General features: G+C 35.5%; 1 protein-coding gene across 1 annotated transcript in view; it reads left to right on the top strand.

Annotated features, from left to right (window-relative positions):
* The first annotated feature begins 709 nt into the window (after window positions 1-709).
* Window positions 710-20,651, top strand: part of LOC114338529 (uncharacterized) — a 107,690-nt gene continuing 87,748 nt past the window's right edge. The window contains exons 1-3 of the mRNA XM_050658973.1: window positions 710-754; window positions 11,165-11,701; window positions 12,860-13,123. Of these exons, the coding sequence (XP_050514930.1) occupies window positions 743-754; window positions 11,165-11,701; window positions 12,860-13,123 (813 nt within the window). The 5' untranslated portion in view covers window positions 710-742. The remainder of the gene's footprint in view (window positions 755-11,164; window positions 11,702-12,859; window positions 13,124-20,651) is intronic.

Genomic DNA, 20,651 nt, shown 5'->3' with positions numbered 1-20,651 from the left:
GCAGATATATAAATTTTAAACAGGGTCGGAGAGATACAACATTCCTGTCTGAGACCCTTAGTAATTTCAAATTTTTCAGCTAAGAGGTTTCCGAATTTAATTTGGGAGTTTGAACCATAATATAGATCTTTGAGAGCACTAACCAATGTTTGATGTATGTTTGATGTATTTTTGATGTACGTTTGATGTACTCAGGACTTTCCATATTTTATTTAGGGGGACAGTGTCATATGCCTTCTCAATATCTACAAAAGTTATATGTAACTCTCTATTTGTCACAACTTTTTTCTCTATAATTTTTTAAGACAAAAGATGTATTTTTTGTTTTAAATTGAGATTATTATAATAATTGAATTTGAAATTGTTTTGTCTTGTGTCTCATCTGTCAATGCCTCAAATATCTACCCAAAATGTCTACCAGCTCTCGTACTAGTTTTGAGCCTATTGCATTACTGATTTACATACACTTGTATCACTTGCGAGTATCAAAGTACCCATTATATTATCTAATAACATTGCTCCAAATCTATCAAATCCATAACAAATATTTCAATTAGGGTCAAATTTTGGTGATGAATTACATAAGTGAGACAGAGACGCGGGACAACACCCATATTATGGTGCCCATGGGCTTTGTATTTTTCATTATCACCGCATGGTGAATGGTTTAGTATAAAAATGTGTTTGGGCAATATTTTAATCAGTATTACTTCAAGTTTACTCTTATTAATTATTAGTAACCATGGTCTTTAAGGTAATATTTTGATTTCATTTTGAAAAATATAATTTAATTTTGAGTTTACGATTCGAAAAATGGTTGCAGTAAGTAAAAATATATGTCATCTACTTTCACAGCTTTCCTTGAAATTTCTTTAAATTTTGGTCCTTATTTCTTTCTACTTCAATGTATAACTTGTGTAGATAGGTTTTCATTTACTATTTTTATTGAGCATTAACCAAAATTTTAGTTGAAACTGCATTTATACTGACGTTTCGATTTTCATTGCCGTAATGGACAGGACAGAAGTAGTTTCAGAACAATATGGGTTTTTTATTTTTCCTTTTTACTGCTTGTGGAATACCTTATAAAAGTTGTTTCTCTTTCTACTTTTGATCAATTTATTCCTTTACTTCCGTTACTTTTTTTATTGTATTTAGAACTACTGCATGAATGTTTTATCCATTATTTTGTATATTTCTTCTTTTTCTCAGGGTGCCGTGAATTTCTGCATGGGCGTCCACCCTACATTGTCTTGACGGGTGAAATATTAGATAATTACTTTTAAATTATTCTATTTTAGCAGAATTCAGAAGCCTTTCATAATTGTGGATTCCTGTTCATTGGCGAATTTTACGCAGCTACATCGTTCTACGTCCAAGACCTCTCTATCTTGTTTATTCCAGGGTTTTTGGAACGTACTTCTTATGTATATCTTATACTAGCTTCTCTATCTAGCTATTGTTCTTCCATTCTTTCTAGAAATTCTTCTATTTTTTCCCATAATCTTTTTTTCTGTTTCTGATTTCAGATTCAGTTTATCCTATCAATCTTTTGGATTTGTATGTCTTGTTAGTGCCAGTGTCCTCAGCTATAATTTGTCTTTTACTATCCTACATCATTTAGAATTCTTCTCCTTATGCTTCAGCCTTTTTGGATCCACTACTCACTACTGGAAAAAAGCGTTATCCAGGCATTGAGTTTTCCACTCTTCTCTGTTTTGTGGTGTTTGATGCCAGTGTCTCTTCACTTTTACTTGGATGTCGTCTAGTCACCGTTTTCTGGGCTTTCTTTACTACGAACTATTCTTATGCTCTCCAATGTACTCTTTTCTCATGGTACCCTTTGAGGTGATCCTTGTCTGTTAGGAGATATACGATAATACGCAGACCACTTATATTCATAACTAGTAGATCTTTGGATCTTTCCTTTGAAGGTTCGTGTATAAAAGCCTTCGAATGTTTAAGACCCATTTTCCGTACCAGTGGTTATGTTCCATTCATTTCACCCAGTCAGATATTGTTCTTCTGGATGTGCTTCTTGCTGTGCCAACTACATGTTCTGAGCCTATGATGATTTTTGCCCCGGTTTTGGCAAATAGGCCCGCGGTTTCGTTCCCTTTAATACCAGTAGGTATGTCCAGGCACCTAGTAGAGTAAACTTACCGTGTTACTTTCTTCGATACGAATCCAGTTCTGAAGACAGTTTCAAACTAACTTGGAGTCAAACCGATTCGGTTCCAGTGCCACCTGGCTACCAGAAATTGCCTGCACAAATTTATAGCATAAATTTCCGCTTAAAAGGTAGTAGAATAATTATTTACTTACTTACTTATTTCCTGTTACTCCGTAAAGGAGCATAGGGCATCCACGAAGCTTCTCCATTGGACTCTGTCTCTGGCCATAGCTGCTACCTCTCCCCAGCTCTTTCTCATACCTTTGTAGTCAGCTTCAATTGTTCTTCTCCAGGTCGTTGCGGGTCGTCCTTGCTTTCTTCGTCCTGCTACTGTCCATTTTAGAGCTTTCCTTGTTATATCTGAGTTGTCCTTCCTCAGGGTGTGTTCCAGCCAATTCCATCTTTTCCTTTTAATTGCAATTTCAATTGGCTCTTGTTTGGTTTTCTTCCAGAGTTCTTGATTTGTTATGATGTTGGGCCAATAAACTTTCAAAATTTTTCGGAGGCACCTGTTTACAAATACTTGGAGTTTTTTGACAGTTCCGTCTGTTATTGCCCAGGTCTCGCATCCATACAGTAATACTGTTTTAACATTACTATTAAACAGTCTTATTTTGGTGTTTTGACTAATTTGTGTTGACCTCCATATGTTTGAGAGTGTTCCAAATACTTGTTGTGCTTTTCTAAGTCGATGTTTAATGTCCGCCTCGATTCCACCATGTACGCCATGTATACTTCCTAGGTAGCAAAATTCTTGTACCTGTTTTACTTCTTCTTTACTGATATATAATTTTACCTGTCGGAGTTGGCCTATTCTCATCTCAACTGTCTTATTGACATTTATTCGGAGACCAATTTCTGCCGCCTCTTTCTCCAGTTTACTTAGCATGTTCTGCATATCATCTATTGTATGGGATACCAGGCATATATCATCTGCATATTCCATATCAGCCAGTTTCTTACCATCTAAGTAGTTCCAAGGGATTCCGTTTTTCCTGTCTATGGTTTTTTGTAAAATGTAGTTGAGACATATATTGAAGAGTAGAGGTGAGAGTATACAGCCTTGCTTTACCCCCTTCTCTATTTCTATTTTGTCCGTCATTTGACCCTTATGTAATACCTGGAATGTTGTTCGGTTATACATCATTTGTATTATTCTAATGATCTTAGGTGGAATTTTCGCGTGGCTTAAAATATTCCAAAGAGCTTTGTGTTTTATACTATTAAACGCTTTGGCAAAGTCTACAAACGTCATTATCAGTGCTGCATTCATTTCTTTAATTTTTTCTATGATGATACGTGTTGTAGCAATCTGGTCAATACAGGATCTTCCCCTTCTAAAACCCGCTTGTTCATTGCGAAGATTTTTATCGATTTCGACGTTAATTCTTTGATGTACAATATAGGCTAGTACTTTATTTATAGAACACAATAGTGTTACTCCTCTCCAGTTTTCGCATAGCTGCGCGTCACCTTTTTTTGGGAGATTTATTATGATTCCATTATTCCACTCTGTAGGTACGTGTTCTTCATTCCATATCTCTATCAGCAATGGTGCTCCACTGTTCCCTCAATGTCAGCTTTCCACAATTCGGATGGGATACCGTCAATTCCTGCTGCTTTGTTATTCCTCAGGTGACGGATTGCTTCACCTAATTCTTTCTTCGTTGGGCTCTCTGCATTTATTTTTAAACAATTTTCAGTTGGTCCTGCTGCATGGTCTTCTTGCGCAAACGGTTCATTTTCTTGCTCTGCTATGAGTTCTTGGTAATACTCTTGCCATCTATGGGTCTGTTCTTCTGTCGTTGTGAGAACTTGCCCTCTTTTCTCTTTTAGTGGTTTGTTATTGTTTGTGTTCCTGTTTGCTAAACGCTTGGTGTTTCTATATAATTTTCTTTGGTTATTTGTTGCTACTGCTTCTTCTGCTGCTCGAGCCATTCCCTCAGCCCATTTTCTCTTGTCTCCTCTAGCACTCTTTTTTACCTGTTTATTTGCAGCTTCATATTCTTGGGCTATTTTAATTTTGTCGTCACTTCTTTGTGCTCTATTTAATGCTCTATGCTTCAGCTTTTGTGCATCTACTACTGGACAAAGACGTTGTCCAGGCGTTCAGTTCTATACCCTTCTCTGTTTTGTTCTATTTGATGCCAGTTTCTCTCCACTTTTACTTGGATGTCGTCTAGTCACCGTTTTCTGGGTTTGCTTTACTACAAACTGTTCTCGTGCTCTCCAATGTACTCTTTTCTCATGGTACCCCTTGAGGTGATCCTTGTCTATTAGGAGATATACGATAATACGCAGACCACTTATATTCATAACTAGTAGATCTTTGGATCTTTCCTTTGAAGGTTCGTGTATAAAAGCCTTCGAATGTTTAAGACCCATTTTCCGTACCAGTGGTTACGTTCCATCCATTTCACCCAGTCAGATATTGTTCTTCTGGATGTGTTTCTTGCTGTGCCAACTACATGTTCTGAGCCTATGATTTTTTTCCCCCGCCTTGGCAAATAGGTCCGCGGTTTCGTTCCCTTTAATACCAGTAGGTATGTCTAGGCACCTAGTAGAGTAAACTTACTGTGTTACTTTCTTCGATACGAATCCAGTTCTGAAGACAGTTTCAAACTAACTTGGAGTCAAACCGATTCGGTTCCAGTGCCACCTGGCTACCAGAAATTGCCTGCATATATTTATAGCATAAATTTCCACTTGGAAGTTAGTAGAATGAATATTTAGACTTTCGATAAGGCTTAGCCTTAGTTTATCTCTGTATACCCCAGCTTCAACTCCTATATCCTGTATTTGGAATAAATCCTTTCGTTATGCATTTCTTTTAATACTGCCCAGTTTACTGTGGATTTGAACGCCTTATTTCCACAAATGAAAAATAACGAGGTGTATTGCATTCGTTACACTTAAGTGTCCGTATTGTGTGTAGGTGTTCTAGAATACTATTACATTTGCAAAATCCCGCCTGTTAAACAGACTGATAACTTATTCTTCTATATCTTCTTCTTTGTGTGAAGACATGACTGTCTGTTTTTCAATGTGCCTCCAGTAAGTTGTCATTCCATCGTTTTCGTGGTCTTCCCACTGATCGTCTTCCTATGGAGGAACCGTCTCTCGCCGTCCTTACTACTTTATTTGTTGTCATTCATGATGTGGTCGTTCCATTCTACAATTATGTTTTTCACCCAGTTATTAATGTTGTCCATATAGATCTGCACCATACCATATAGATCTGCACTTAGCGTTCGTTGACTACGAAAAAGCATTTGACAGCGTGGAAATGTGGGCAATAGAAAAAGCTATAAACAACTGTAGAATATATTCCAGATACAGAATGCTAATACATAATATATATAAGAAAGCAACAATGACAGTACAATTGCAAGAAACCACAAAACCCTTACCAATTAACAGAGGAGTGCGACAGGGAGATGTTATTTCTCCTAAACTATTTACATTAGCACTGGAAGATGTTTTCAAAACAATGGAATGGACAAACATGGGAATAAACATAAATGGAAAGAAACTAAACCACCTAAGATATGCAGACGATGTAGTAGTCATAGCATCAAGTTTTGAAGAACTACAAACCATGCTAACCGAACTAGCAAATGAATCCGAACAAATAGGTCTAAAAATGAATTTTGCCAAAACAAAAACAATGACAAACACACAAGACAATAGAAATCTAATACTAAACGACACCACAATAGAAGCGGTTAATGATTATATATATTTGGAACAGATGATAAAAATAAATAAGGAAAACCAAACAGCGGAGGTAAAAAGAAGGGTCAGATTGGCCTGGGCAGGATTTGGAAAATTAAAATGGGTCCTAAAGAATAAAAAAATACAACAATACTTAAAAACAAGAGTGTTTGACCAGCGCATACTCCCAATTCTCACATACGCATGCCAAACATGGACCTTGACCAAGGCAAACATGGATAAAATAATGAAGACACAAAGAGCCATGGAGAGAGCAATGTAAGGAGTAAAATTGACAGACAAAAAGCAAAACAACTGGGTCAGAAGTAGAACAAAAGTCAAAGACGCAGGTCAACATATAGCCAGGCTAAAATGGAGCTTCGCAGGTCATAACGCTAGACAAACGGACAATAGGTGGAATAGCATGATACAACAATGGAGACCATGGACAGGAAAGAGAGCAAGAGGACGATCCCAGATGAGATGGGGAGACGACATTAAAAAGATAGGAGGAACGCACTGGAAACAGAAAGCACTAAACAGAAGCGAATGGAGGAAACTGGGGGAAGCCTATGTTCAAAATTGGACGAATTAAAGGGCAAAAGAAGAAAGAAGAAGATTAATGTTGTCCACCTTACATCTTCGTCGTATACCTGCACTTCTAGCTCTATCCCACAGTCTCTTACCATCGATTTTTCGAAGTGTTTTCATCTCTGCTCTTTCTAGCATTATTTTTGTCGTTTCTGTATCAGGTCGTGTTTCTACCGCGTATATCATTATTGGTCTGATGACAGTTTTGTAAATTCGGCCATTCACTTCTTTTCCAATATTTTTATTTCTCCATATCTTCCACTTCTGTTTCGAGCTTTCCGTAGCTAGATAGTGTGATGCCTAGATACTTAAACTCCATCACTTATTCTATTATCTGACCCTCCAGCTCCAATTTACATCTTATTAGATTTGCTGTTTTTACCATGCATTTTGTCTTTTTTTGGGAAATTAACATGTTAGATATTCTAGCGGTTATATTAAATTGGTGCAGCATACGTTTTAAATCATCTTCACTTAGAGAGATTAGTATTGCGTCGTATATCAGATTATTTTAAGTTGTTTTTCTCCCATTTGCTTCTTTTTTTGTCCTTATTTTTTACTATTTCATCCATGATCAGGTTGAACAGGGTCAGTTAGTTATTTACCTACTTTTACTTTTATTGTGTTTTTCTGGTAGATATTTTCACTCGTGTTGAGCTGCCCCCCCCCCACTTACAAAAATTAAAAAACAAATAGCCCTGATTTATGAGCTATTTATGAGCTCTCATATTCCGCAAACTAAAAATTTTGAGCTCGTTCTACTGAGCAGGAATTTAATACCCTAGTGGGGGGGGGCTGAGTCAGCCCCCCCCCCCCCCCACTACTTAAAAATAGGAATATTGAATCGGTTTTTGCGGCAGAATTACGAGCTACTTATGAGCTCTTGAAATTATATAGTTTCGATTTTTGAGCTCATCCCTTTCACCCCCAAACAACCCTTTAATTGATTTAACTTAAGAGAAAGATGCTGAGAAAACTTAAAATATATCGTATTGCGAATATAATTCCTATAGCTTATATACTCTAAGAATAAACTATTAAATCAAGAGCATTTCGATTATTGAGCTACAACCCCTTCGCCAGAAAACCACCCTATCTTCCGGGCTTAAGAGAAAGTTGTATTTAAAATGCGTTAAACTAATTATTTGGTGACTACATATCATTTAATAATTTATAAGCTTCCAAATTACGCGCATTTAGATCAGTAAATTGCAATTTATTTTGTATAGTGCAGTCACTGAAGGTAAAAATCAACGATTACCTTCAATTTCGGTGAACCTTCATCGATTTTCACGAAAATTGGTCAGTGGTTAGAGGATACGTCAAGAAACAAAGGTGACATGGTTCCACCTTGCGCCTTTACCCTGAGGGTGGATACCGCCCCTTCTCGGGGGTGAAAATTATTTTATAAAAAATAAATGCACAAATCAATAAAAGAACAAATTAAAAGCAAAATTTATTATGTAAAGTTAATAAAATAAGTCAATACTTTTTAAGTTATTAAAGATCAAAGATTTTAATTATTTGTGAAAAAAATGCATGTTTTGAAAAGGTTTTTTGTAAATCACTGAAAAACTTTAAGTTTTTACAAAAAAGTTAATAGTAGTTTAATTCGTATAGCTTATATTCTAAGAATAAACTCTTAAATCACGCGTCTTTCGATTATAGAGCTACAACCCCTTCGCAAGAAAACGACCCCATATTCCCGGCTTAAGAGAGAGTTGTTCTTAAAATAATTTAAATTAATTATTTGGCGACTACATATCGTTTAATAATTTATGAGCTTGCAAAATATACGCATCTCAATTATTGAATTGCCATTTTCTTTCTATAGTGCAGTCACTGAAGGTAAAAATCAACTAGTACCTTCGATTTCGGTAAATCTCCATTCATTTTCACGAAAATTGGTGAGCGGATTTTGATACTATCAACTTTTTCTGCATCTTATTTTTCATAGGTATTTCTAAGTACTTTGACAAGTATTTAGTACCTAAGTGTTATAAAATGCATCCCTTTCCCGTTATTTAAGCTTGAACCCTTAGATTTTAACAGTTGCGGAAAAAAATATACATTTAATTACCAATAACTTACTTTAAATTAACATTAAAGGGTTTTTCAAGTAAGCAATTTATTATATTTTATATTAGCTTCAATTTTAGTGATGAAAACTTTTTTGTAAAAACTTACAGTTTTTGAGTCATTTATGAAAAATCGCTCTAAAGCATGCATTTTCTTTCCAAAAATTAAAATATTTGATCTTTAATAACTCAAAAAGTATTGATTTATTTTAATCACATTATATAACAAATTTTGCTTACAATTTGTCCCTCTCTAGATTTGTGGGGTTATTTTTAATAAAGTAATTTTCACTCCCGAGAAGGGGTGACATATACCCCAGGCTAAAACCCCAAGTTGTTATTGTCAATTCGTGAAAATAAATGGAGATTTACCGAAATCGAAGGTACTAGTTGATTTTTTCCTTCAGTGACTGCACTATAGAAAGAAAATGGCAATTCAATAATTGAGATGCGTATATTTTGCAAGCTCATAAATTATTAAACGATATGTAGTCGCCAAATAATTAATTTAAATTATTTTAAGAACAACTTTCTCTTAAGCCGGGAATATGGGGTCGTTTTCTTGCGAAGGGGTTGTAGCTCTATAATCGAAAGACGCGTGATTTAAGAGTTTATTCTTAGAATATAAGCTATACGAATTAAACTACTATTAACTTTTTTGTAAAAACTTAAAGTTTTTCAGTGATTTACAAAAAACATTTTCAAAACATGCATTTTTTTCACAAATAATTAAAATCTTTGATCTTTAATAACTTAAAAAGTATTGACTTATTTTATTAACTTTATATAATAAATTTTGCTTTTAATTTGTTCTTTTATTGATTTGTGCATTTATTTTTTATAAAATAATTTTCACCCCCGAGAAGGGGCGGTATCCACCCTCAGGGTAAAGGCGCAAGGTGGAACCATGTCACCTTTGTTTCTTGACGTATCCTCTAACTACTGACCAATTTTCGTGAAAATCTATGAAGGTTCAACGAAATTGAAGGTAATCATTGATTTTTACTTTCAGTTACTGCACTATACAAAATAAATTGCAATCTACTGATCTAAATGCGCGTAATTTGGAAGCTTATAAATTATTAAATGATATGTAGTCGCCAAATAATTAGTTTAATGCATTTTAAGTACAACTTTCTCTTAAGCCGGGAAGATAGGGTGGTTTTCTTGCGAAGGGGTTGTAGCTCAATAATTGAAATGCTCTTGATTTAATAGTTTATTCTTAGAGTATATAAGCTATATGAATTATATCCGCAATACGATATATTTTAAGTTTTCTCAGCATCTTTCTCTTAAGTTAAATCAATTAAAGGGTTGTTTGGGGGTGAAGGGGATGAGCTCAAAAATCGAAACTATATAATTTCAAGAGCTCATAAATAGCTCGTAATTCTGCCGCAAAAACCGATTCAATATTCCTATTTTTAAGTAGTGGGGGGGGCTGACTCAGCCCCCCCCCCCACTAGGGTATTAAATTCCTGCTCAGTGGAACGAGCTCAAAATTTTTAGTTTGCGGAATATGAGAGCTCATAAATAGCTCATAAATCAGGGCTATTTGTTTTTTAATTTTTGCAAGTGGGGGGGGGGGGCAGCTCAACACGGGTGATATTTTCGATCGTTCTAATTATTCCCTCTCTTGGGTACAATAAATGGATAACCAACTTTAATTTGACCCTGTCCAATTCCTTCTTAAGGTCTACGAAACTGATCCACGAGGGTGATAACTATCGAACTTATTTGAAGATTTATTGGTAATTATTTTGGTGAGCTGTTTATAGGGACGTGGTAACAGCCTTTTGGTCTGTAATTTTGTGTTTGCGTCTGTCTTTGTTTCTTTCGTTTTTGAGTAAATGTACCTGTGTATTTGTCAAGAGGTTTTTCTTTTATATTAAAAGACTACCTAAGTACGCCTAAAGTTTCGTTCCTGAAAATGTTTTTATGTTATTTTACTTGGTAGACAGCTGGTTACGGTCGGACGTTTGGTCCAGATTCCATGCGGGGAATTATAATACAGTGAGCTCTTTTCAACTACATCTAAAAAATCGGCAAGGACCCATCCCAGCAGTTTTAGTAAGACTTATATTTATAAAAAAAAGAGCTTTCTTAAGATACCATATGATACCATATTTCTTGGAGTACCATATGAACATTTGTTTCTATTCTCTATTTTTTCCACTAACTATTTCTTCGCGTATTCTATTTAATTCATATTTAATAAGTTATTAAATTTTATATTGTTTAATAAAAAAGTCATTTATTCATTCTATATTTTCCTTAAAAGTCCAAAAAATAATATAATGTGAAAATAAAGAGATGACCACATTTAAAAAATAACTCCGATTTTCCAAAATCTTCTAATCAATGTTTGTTCGAACCATGCAAAAATTAGTTTCCTCTTCATATCATGATTTCTTGTTAGATTTTTCTATTAAACTTTGACTGTACCTACTATAAGACGTTTAAATTTTTGTACAATAGGTAATACGAGACGTACGGCTATGTTTGTTATATTAAAAGCAGAATACTTTACGTTTTTATTGGTGTTCCTATTCAATAAGTACTGTCGGTAGATAATAATTGTTATTAACTAAATAAATTTCTTTCTTTACAGGTAGTCACCCTTACTCTCTTAGTAGCTTGTGCTCAAGCTATCCGGTATGACGGCCATGCCGCAACATCCTCCATCGTCTTCAACGACAACCACAACTCAGTCCAGCACATTCAGTCCGCGCACCCAGCTCCTTCCCACGGATACGCCGCTCCAATCGCCCACTACTCCGCTCCCTCGCCAGTTTCCCACTACGCAGCTCCCGCACCAGTAGCCCAGTATGCCGCTCCCGCTCCAGTAGCCCATTATGCTGCTCCAGCCATCAAAGTAGCTGCTCCTGTTCTCCTTAAAAGCTCAGGACCTTCCCATGGTGCCAGCTCTTACTCAAGCTTGAGCTTCGGCAGTGACAATGGATACTACAATCAACACTCTGCCCCTGTTGCACACTATGCTGCCCCTGCAGCTAAAATTGCTGCTCCCCTGCTCATTAAAGCCCCTGCCAAAGTTGCCGTAGCTCCAGTTGCTTATGCTCAAGTTGCTCCAGCATACAACCACGGAGGATACAGCCATGGAGGATACAGCCACCATGAAGAAGAATACGTAAGTTATCCTTTATAAATTGTTAATAATATTAATCTTACAGTTCATCATCATCAATCAGTCAAACAGGTCCACTGCTGGATATAGGCCTCCCTCAATTATTTCCAGTGTTCTCTCCACTGGGCCGTTTGTAGTCAGTTTCGCGGTACTCTTTTTAAGTCGTCGCTCCATCTAGTCGGTGATCGACATTATCTTCTATTATAGTTTCTGGGTCTTCATTCCATGATTCATATTCTCCATTGTCCATCTTCTGTTCTAGCGAAGTACCTTGCCCAGTTCCACTAAAGCGTCGTGATTCTTTCGATGACGTCTTTAACTCCTGTTCTTTGTCTGATTTGTGGGTTTGTAATGAGGTCTCAAAGGCTCACGTCCAGTATTGCACGTTACATGACTCGTTGTGTAACTCTGAGTTTATTTGCTGATTTTTGCGTCAGCGTTATTGAAGTCTCTGCTCCATGCGTTTGTACGGCAAAACATATTGGTTATAAACCTTTCTCTTGAGGCACATGGGAATTTCACTTTTTAGAATATGGCTAGTTTGCCAAAAGCTGTCCATTTCAAGTCTATTCGCTGTGTTTGATTATGGTTTTATCTGTACCATAGAAACTTTATCTTTTAAGATGTCTGCGATTAATAGAACTTCATCTGCAAACCTCAGATGATCTAATATTTCTCTATCTATATTTACGCCTATATCTTGCCACTGAGTGTTCTTAAATATTGACTCTAGAACTGCCGTGAACAATTTTTGGTGAAATATTGTCTTCTTTTTTTACTCCTCGACCTAAGCTGAATTTTTCTGTGTATTTATGTAGTTGTATACTTGATGAAGCATTTTCATAGATGTTTTTGATTAGTGAGATACTTGTAATCTATTTGGCTTTACCTCAGTGCTTCCAGTACTGTTTCAAACTCTACAGAATCAAAAACTTTCTTATAATCGACAAATGCAAGAACAAGTGGTATGTTGGACTCAATACATCTTTCAATTAGTATTTTTATGGTATGCAAATGGTTGTTTGTGCTATATCTTACTCTGAAGCCTGCCTGTTATTGGACTAGCAGAAATCAATATTAGGTTTTAGTCTCTTCATTAAGATTTTCATTAAGTTGCTCTAGATTTAAATACTAGTTTATTTAATATTTGTTTTGGTTTAGGCTCACCCCAAATACGAATTCGCCTATGGAGTAGAAGACCACCATACTGGTGACATCCACTCACACAAAGAAGTTCGTGATGGTGATGTTACTCACGGAGAATACTCATTGCACGAAGCTGATGGAACCGTCAGAACCGTCAAATACAGCGTAGACAAACACAGTGGTTTCAACGCCGTTGTTGAAAGATCTGGCCATGCCAACCATGCTCAACCTACCAAAGTCATTCTTAAAGCTGTTGCCCCAGCTCCATCATACTACCATTAAGGTTTCACTTGCTCATTAGTTAATATTTATTTAGTAATAGTATTGTTTACTTTATACTGTTATATTTTATTTATTTGTTAATAAATGTTTTTGCATTACCATATCAATGTTTTTATTTATTTACATCTTAAGTATACCATAAATGATCTACCAATTTGGTATGATCATAAATATGTATAATTCATACAAGCCCAACACTTTCCGGAAAATTGTATTCACCCGTTCACCTAAAAACTTTTCGCATTTGACCAGAACTTCTCTCTCAGAAGTCTATCAGAGAAGAAAAGACAAACCATATTGCAACCTAAAACTACAGTCCATTCTAAGCTCCTGCACCCAGGCCTAGACCCAACACTACACCCGGATGAAAAGCAAATAAATCTAGTCACTCGATCCAGTTAGTATCAATATTCAATGCACTCAATCCAAAAAGAGCATCCAGCATCCAACCACTCGACCCAGTTAGTATCAACGTTGAATACACTCAATCCAGAACGAGCATCTAGTCAAATTAAAATTGTAAGTCTTTGAATAGTTCATTTATACCCCAAAAGTGTGACAAACAATATTGAAAAAAAATGGTAATAGAATCAGTTTAGAGTGCTCAGTAATAGGGATGGGAAAAATCTACCGGTTATAACCTAAAACCGGTTTTCTTACTCCGCAATAATCGGTTTTCCCGTTTGTTTTTTTTTGTCCCGGTTTGAATTGATTTTTTCCTTTTTAAAGTAATAACCGGTGAAAAACCTGATAAGTTACCTCTGTACATAGAATATTATTCTTCAAACCTAGTATTGGCTGCATATTGACATACGGAGTTGACTAGTAGAGATCGACCGTCTTTTCGTCAGAGTGCCAAACTTGTAGATTACTGTAAATATAGAGCACAAAATTCATGGTAATTATCAAGATAAAGATCACAGAAGGTTCAGTTTATGTCAACCAAACGCCAGTAGAAAGAGTGATGAACTACAGCAATCTCGGCACCATAATGAATGAAGAATGGACCAACAACCAGGATATAAGTGCGCCATCGGAAAAGCTAAATCCACGTTCAAATCCCTCAAGAGCCACAAGCTAGCTCTTGGTAAGAGGTACTACGAACGAAGATCATTATCATCATCGTTCTCTTTGCCTTATCCCTATGCGGGGTCGGCTTCCCTAATTGCATTTCTCCACACAATTCTATCTTGGGTCATATCAATGTTAATCCCATCCTTCCTTTCCTACTCCTTCCAGGAATCTGCACTTCAGCTATTCTTCGTATTGGGTGATTAACGTCTCGACGTTGAACATGACGAAACCATCTCAACCTGTGCTCTCTCATTTTGGCATCAATTGGTGCCACACTAGGCTTCCCCTAATATACTTATTTCTAATTTTATCCTTCTTTGTTACTCCACTCATCCATCTAAGCGATCTCATTTCCGCCACATGCATTCGTTGTTCCTCTTTCTTTTTCACTGCTAAACATTCAGTTCTGTGCATCATAGCCGGTCTTATGGCTGTTTTATAGAATTTTCCCTTCAGTTTCATTGGAATTTTTCTGTCACACAACACACCACTCGCTTCTTTCCACTTCATCCATCCAGCCCTAATTCTACTGCATGCATCTCCATCTATTTCTCCATTACTCTGTAATACCGATCCTAGGTACTTAAAACTATTGCTTTTCACAATCATTTCACCATCCAAAAATACCATTTTATTTGTAGTAACTCCATCTTTAAATGAACATTCCAAAAACTCTGTTTTTGTCCTACTAAGTTTTAAACCTTTTTCCTCCAGAGCTTGTGTCCACTGTTCAAGTTTTTGTTCTAAGCCTCTTTCACTATTTCCTATTAAGACTACATCACCAGCATACATTAGGCACCATGGAACACTACCCTGTAGTTTCGCTGTTATCTGGTCCAAAACTAAAGAGAATAAATAAGGACTAAGCACCGAGCCTTGATGCAATCCTACTTTCACCTGAAATTTATCAGTCTCTCCCACACCTGTTCTAACACTAGTCGTTACTCCCTCATACATATCTCTCACAATTTTTACATATTCGCCAGGGACTCCTTTCTTATTGAGTGCCCACCACAGAATCTCTCGAGGAACTCTATCATATGCTTTCTCAAGATCAATGAATACCATATGAGCGTTGGTCTCTTTATTCCTGTATTTTTCCATCAGTTGCCTTACAATGAAAATTGCATCTGTTGTTGATCTGCCCTGCATAAAACCAAATTGATTATCGGATATTTCGGTTTCTTCACGTATCCGTCTATCAATTACTCTCTCCCATATTTTCATGATGTGGCTAAGTAGTTTTATAGCCCTGTAGTTTGTGCATTGTTGTATGTCTCCCTTGTTTTTGTAGACAGGTACTAATATACTGCTTCTCCATTCGTCTGGCATTTGTCCAACTTCCATAATTCTATTAAATAGACCTGCTAGCCAACTTATTCCTGTCTCTCCCAATGCTCTCCATACTTCCCCAGGAATATCATCTGGTCCGACTGCTTTTCCTTTCTTTATTTTTTTGAAGCGCTTGAGCCACTTCCTCGTTTGTTATTCTGGTAACCATTGCTGTTACTGTCTTTGTTAACTCCACAGGCTCTCTGTCAAATTCTTCATTTAATAAACTGTCAAAATACTTTCTCCATCTCTTTTTGACATCCTTTTCGTGAATTAGTATTTTATTATTTTCATCTCGGATACATCTAATCTGATTAAAATCTCTTGCTTTCTTTGCTCTCTGTTTGGCTATTTTAAATATCTTTGCTTCGCCTTCCCTGGTATCAAGTTGATCGTATAGGTTTGAATACGCTTCTGCTTTTGCTACTGCTACTTTCGCTTCCTTTTTGGCGACCATATAATTTTGAAGATATAAGTCTCTTTATTCTCAAACTTCTTTCCTGACGTTTTCCCAAGTATTTCAATAGCCGTCTCTCTAATAATATTGGCAATTTTTCTCCAAATTGTGTTAGGGCTTCCTTTCATGTTCCAACATATTTTTTCTACTATTCTTTCCCTGAATAGACATTCCTTCTCATCTTTTAACATCCACCACTAAATTTTTTGTGATCCTCTCCGATATTTTTGTTTAGTTTCGCTTTTTACTTCGATGTCCAGACCCATCAGCTTATGTTGTTGGCTTACTGTCTCACTAACTATTACCTTGCAGTCCTTGCATTCACGTATGTCTTCTTTCCTTATCATGAAGTAGTCTATTTGGGATTGATGTTGTCCACTTTTTTAGGTAATAAGTTGAGTTTCTCTCTTTTTAAAGAATATGTTAACAATCGCCATATCCAATGCTGTTGCTAATTCTAGTATGTCACCTCCAGCTTCATTTCTAGTTCCAAAGCCTAATCCCCCATGTATTGATTCATATCCTGTCTTGGCTTGGCCCACATGTGCATTGAAATCACCTCCTATTATAACTTTCTCCTCTGCTGGAATATCACTCATTACGTCTCCTAATTGGTCATAGAAAGCTCTTCTTTCATTCTCACCCAGACCTGTTTGAGGAGCATACACACACACACAACATTCAATACCTCTTAAGGAGTAAGGTACTACGAACGAAGATATGTACGGAAAATTGGAATCATTTGAGATTTTGGTATATCGTAAAATACTTAAGAAAATGTCTCCAACATATTATTTGAAATGAATCCAGATATGCCCTACTACAGGACATCCTGAACCGTTTATATTATAGATTAATTATCTTGGTATGAATATATTCTTTCAATAGTATCGACATCGATAATATTGATACTGATTCTGGTGGAGTATCGCAAACCAAAGTGCATATAAAAGTAATATTCTAAACTAAAGGGTATTGACTAAAGGGCCTAAGACTTAAAAAAATCGAACACCGGTTTTTGGACAACCGGTGTTTTTGACCAGTTATAACCGCCAGGTTAAACCGTAAGTAAAAAAACCTGTATTGTACCAAAAACCGCCATCCCTACTCAGTAAAAGTCAAGTCAGAAGTCCACCACACATTTTACGTCATTTAAATCGAGTAATTATTGGGTTTGGTGGTTTTACTTACATCCAGAACTTTATCCCGTTCCTACATAATACTCTAGGGAAATAAGCTTTTTGTCGGGACACTTGAGCAGCCAGGTTGCAAATGGGTTTTTTGGGTACTATATACCTAATACATTATACATACAAAAATGCGCGTCACAGTTCGGACGAGAATTTTAGTTATTAATAAGGGTCAAAAATGGCAGTTTTTTCGTTTAACTCGCTACAGGTAAAAATAGGGTAATTAAATATCTTATTTATAGTATTCTTCTTTTAGTAGATGAGCCAATGTTTAAAACGGCAGTTTTTTTATTTCGGTCCGATTATTTGTTGCTTCGAAAATTGCAAAATAAAACTAAAATTTCGAAAATAAAAAATTTGCTATAACTTTCGCGAAAGTGACCTTACGACTTTTATATTTCACAAAGTGTTGAGTCAAGGAGTTCATATACTGCAGAAAAAATTTTAAGACGATTCGTCAATTAGTTTAAATTTTATTCAATTTGTTTATCCCAAAGAGCTTTTTTTTGTAATGTTATTGTTCAGAAAATAATAATTATATAGAAATTCTGTGAAAACCACATGAAAGAACAAGAGTCTTGTTTTCAAATTATTGAAGAAAATCATTAAAAAGTAATTTTTGTCACTACGAAAACATTTTACTAAAGTAGAGTCATTTTTGGCTTGAAAACAATTGGAATAGCTTTGTTAATATTGACTGTAGAGTAAATTTACCTTGGAATTTCAAAAGCTGGTATTTTTACACAAATTTAAAAAAAACTTTTCGCCTATGTTAATTACGGTCAAAGTTAGCCACTTTTATTATTTAATTCACAGTTACTTCAATATACATAAAATTCTCCTGTAACAGTCTTAGTTACCATACTACTCCGAAACGGCTTGGCCGATTTTTATGAAATTTTATAAGTATATCCTATGGGACTGAGAATAGGTTCTAATCTCTTTTTCATACCCATAAGTTATAAGGGAGGTTGCCTCCCAGACATTTTTTTAAATTTTTTTTGGACAAAATTGTCTATCTTAATTTTATATGATGTAGGATTAAAAAATACATACAACCCTTAATTTACACTTTTCCATCACCAACCCCTATTTGTTAATACCCATCTATATATTTACATCTATAAAATTCTCTTGTCACAGTGTTAGTTCTCATACTCCTCCGAGACCGCTCGACCGATTTTGATGAAATTATATATGTATATTCGGTAGGTCTTAGAATCGGTCGTAATCTATTTTTCATATCCATGAGTGTTAAGGGGAACTCCCCCTAACATTTTGAAATGTTGTCAACTTCGAAATGGCGCTAGTTGGGTTGCTTAATTGTTATAAACAAAGTAGCTGTCAATTAAATAAAAAAAGTGGCTAACTTTGACTGTAATTAACCTAGGCAAAAATTGTTCTTTTAAAAATTCGTATAAAAATACCAGCTTTTCAAATCCCAAAGTAGTTTTAATCTACAGTCAATATTAATAAAGTTGTTCAAATTGTTTATGAACTAAAAATGACCCTACTTTAGTAAAATGTTTTCGGAATGATAAAAATGACTTTTTAATAATTTTTTTAAAGTACTTTGAAAACATGACTTTTCTTCTTTCATGTGGTTTTCACAAAATTGCAATTACGTTACTATTTTCTGAACAACAATATTCCGAAGAAAAAGCTCATTGAGATAAACAAATAGAATAAAATTTAAACTAATTGACGAATCGTCTTAAATTTTTTTGTACATTATACGAACTGTCTGTTTCAACTTTTTGTGCAATATGAAATTCTTAAGGTCATTTTCACAAAAGTTCTAGCAATTTTTTTATTTTCGAAATTTTAGTTTTATTTTGCAATTTCTGAAGCAACAAATGATCGAACCGAAATTCAAAAACTGCCATTTTAAACCTTGGCTCATCTACTAAAAGAATAACAGTATAAATAAGATATTTTCCGCAAATCGCCAGGAAATTTTGACATTCCTGTCAAAATTTCTTGAAGAAAAAGTCAGGACTTCCTTACTGTAAGGAAATGTCATTTCCTTACTGTAAGGAAATGATATTTCCGTACAGTTGTTAGTGTTCTACATAAATGATAATTCAACCTCAATACGTTTCCATAGTAACCCAAGTAATTTTATTAGGGATTTCAAAGCACCATTTATTTGGGAATAAAATTATCGCGTTTTTTTTTAAATCAATCAATATCTGTCGAATTTTAAACGATTTGCGGAAAAATAGTATGTTTACCTCGTAGGAAAAGCCACATTCCTGGACTCTGTGTTGCTAAGTCTCGGCTTGCGCCTCGACTTAGCAATCTTCACAGTCGTCCAGGAATGTTAAGCTTTTCCTACCCGGTAAACAATGTACTATTAATTACCCTATTTTTACCCGTAGCGATTTAAACGAAAAAACTGCCATTTTTGACACTTATTTGTTAATAACTAAATTTCTCGTTCGAACTGTGACGGGCATTTTTGTATGTATAATGTATTAGGTATATAGTACCCAAAAAAACCCATTTGCAAGCTGGTTGCTCAAGTGTCCCGAAAATGGTATATTTTTGCCTTATTTCCCTGGAGTATAACCATAACTTCCTTTCGCACCTGATCAGAGATTCTTTCATGGTTCTTTTCACACAAAGAAACCCGCGACGGTGATGTTACTCACGGAGGATACTCATTGCACGAAACTGATGGAACCATCAGAAACGTCAAATACAGTGTAGAAAAACACAGTGGTTTCAACTCCGTTGTTGAAAGATCTGGCCATGCCAACCATGCTCAACCTGCCAAAGCCATCCTTAAGCTGTTGCCCCCATCCTAAGCTGTTGCCCCAGCTACATACTACCATTAAGGTTCCACTTGCTCATTAGCTAATATTTATTTAGTAATAATATTGTTTATTTTATACTGTTTTAGTGTTTTATTGTTTTAGTGTATCAAAATAGTTATTTTCCAGTTTGCCGAACGACGCGAAGCGGGAGTTCGGCAAGCAGTCGAGTGCGGAAAAGAGACTTTCTGCAAGAGTTAGAAATAATATTTTTTCTAAGAGTCTTTAAAAAATTACCAAATCTTAATCAATTAATTTAATTAATATGAAAATACATACACAAATTAATTCTTTGACAAGGTTGTCAAAACCAAACTTTCAATATAATTAGTTAGCATGACGACGATCTTGGTTTCCATGACGATGATTCAAAACGACTGTTAGATTTTATTTCATCGAATTGTCGCGTTAATTTCATTAAAACTGGAACACAATAAGGTATAATTGAAATAAATTAGTAAATAATGTCTAAATATTAGTTTATTGCATGTATTATAATTACTTTAAGGCCATATTAACATATCTAAATTAACACGCGTGCGAAAAAGTAAAAACCGCGTGCGGAAAAGTAACACGCGTGTGGAAAAGTAACACGCGTGCGGAAAAGTGAAACTTTCTAAACTAAAATGCGTGCGCGAAAGTAGACATTTTTGCAC

The sequence above is a fragment of the Diabrotica virgifera genome, chromosome 8, assembly GCF_917563875.1.
Source record: "Diabrotica virgifera virgifera chromosome 8, PGI_DIABVI_V3a".
NCBI lineage: Eukaryota > Metazoa > Arthropoda > Insecta > Coleoptera > Chrysomelidae > Diabrotica > Diabrotica virgifera.
This window is presented reverse-complemented; position numbering and strand designations above follow the sequence as displayed.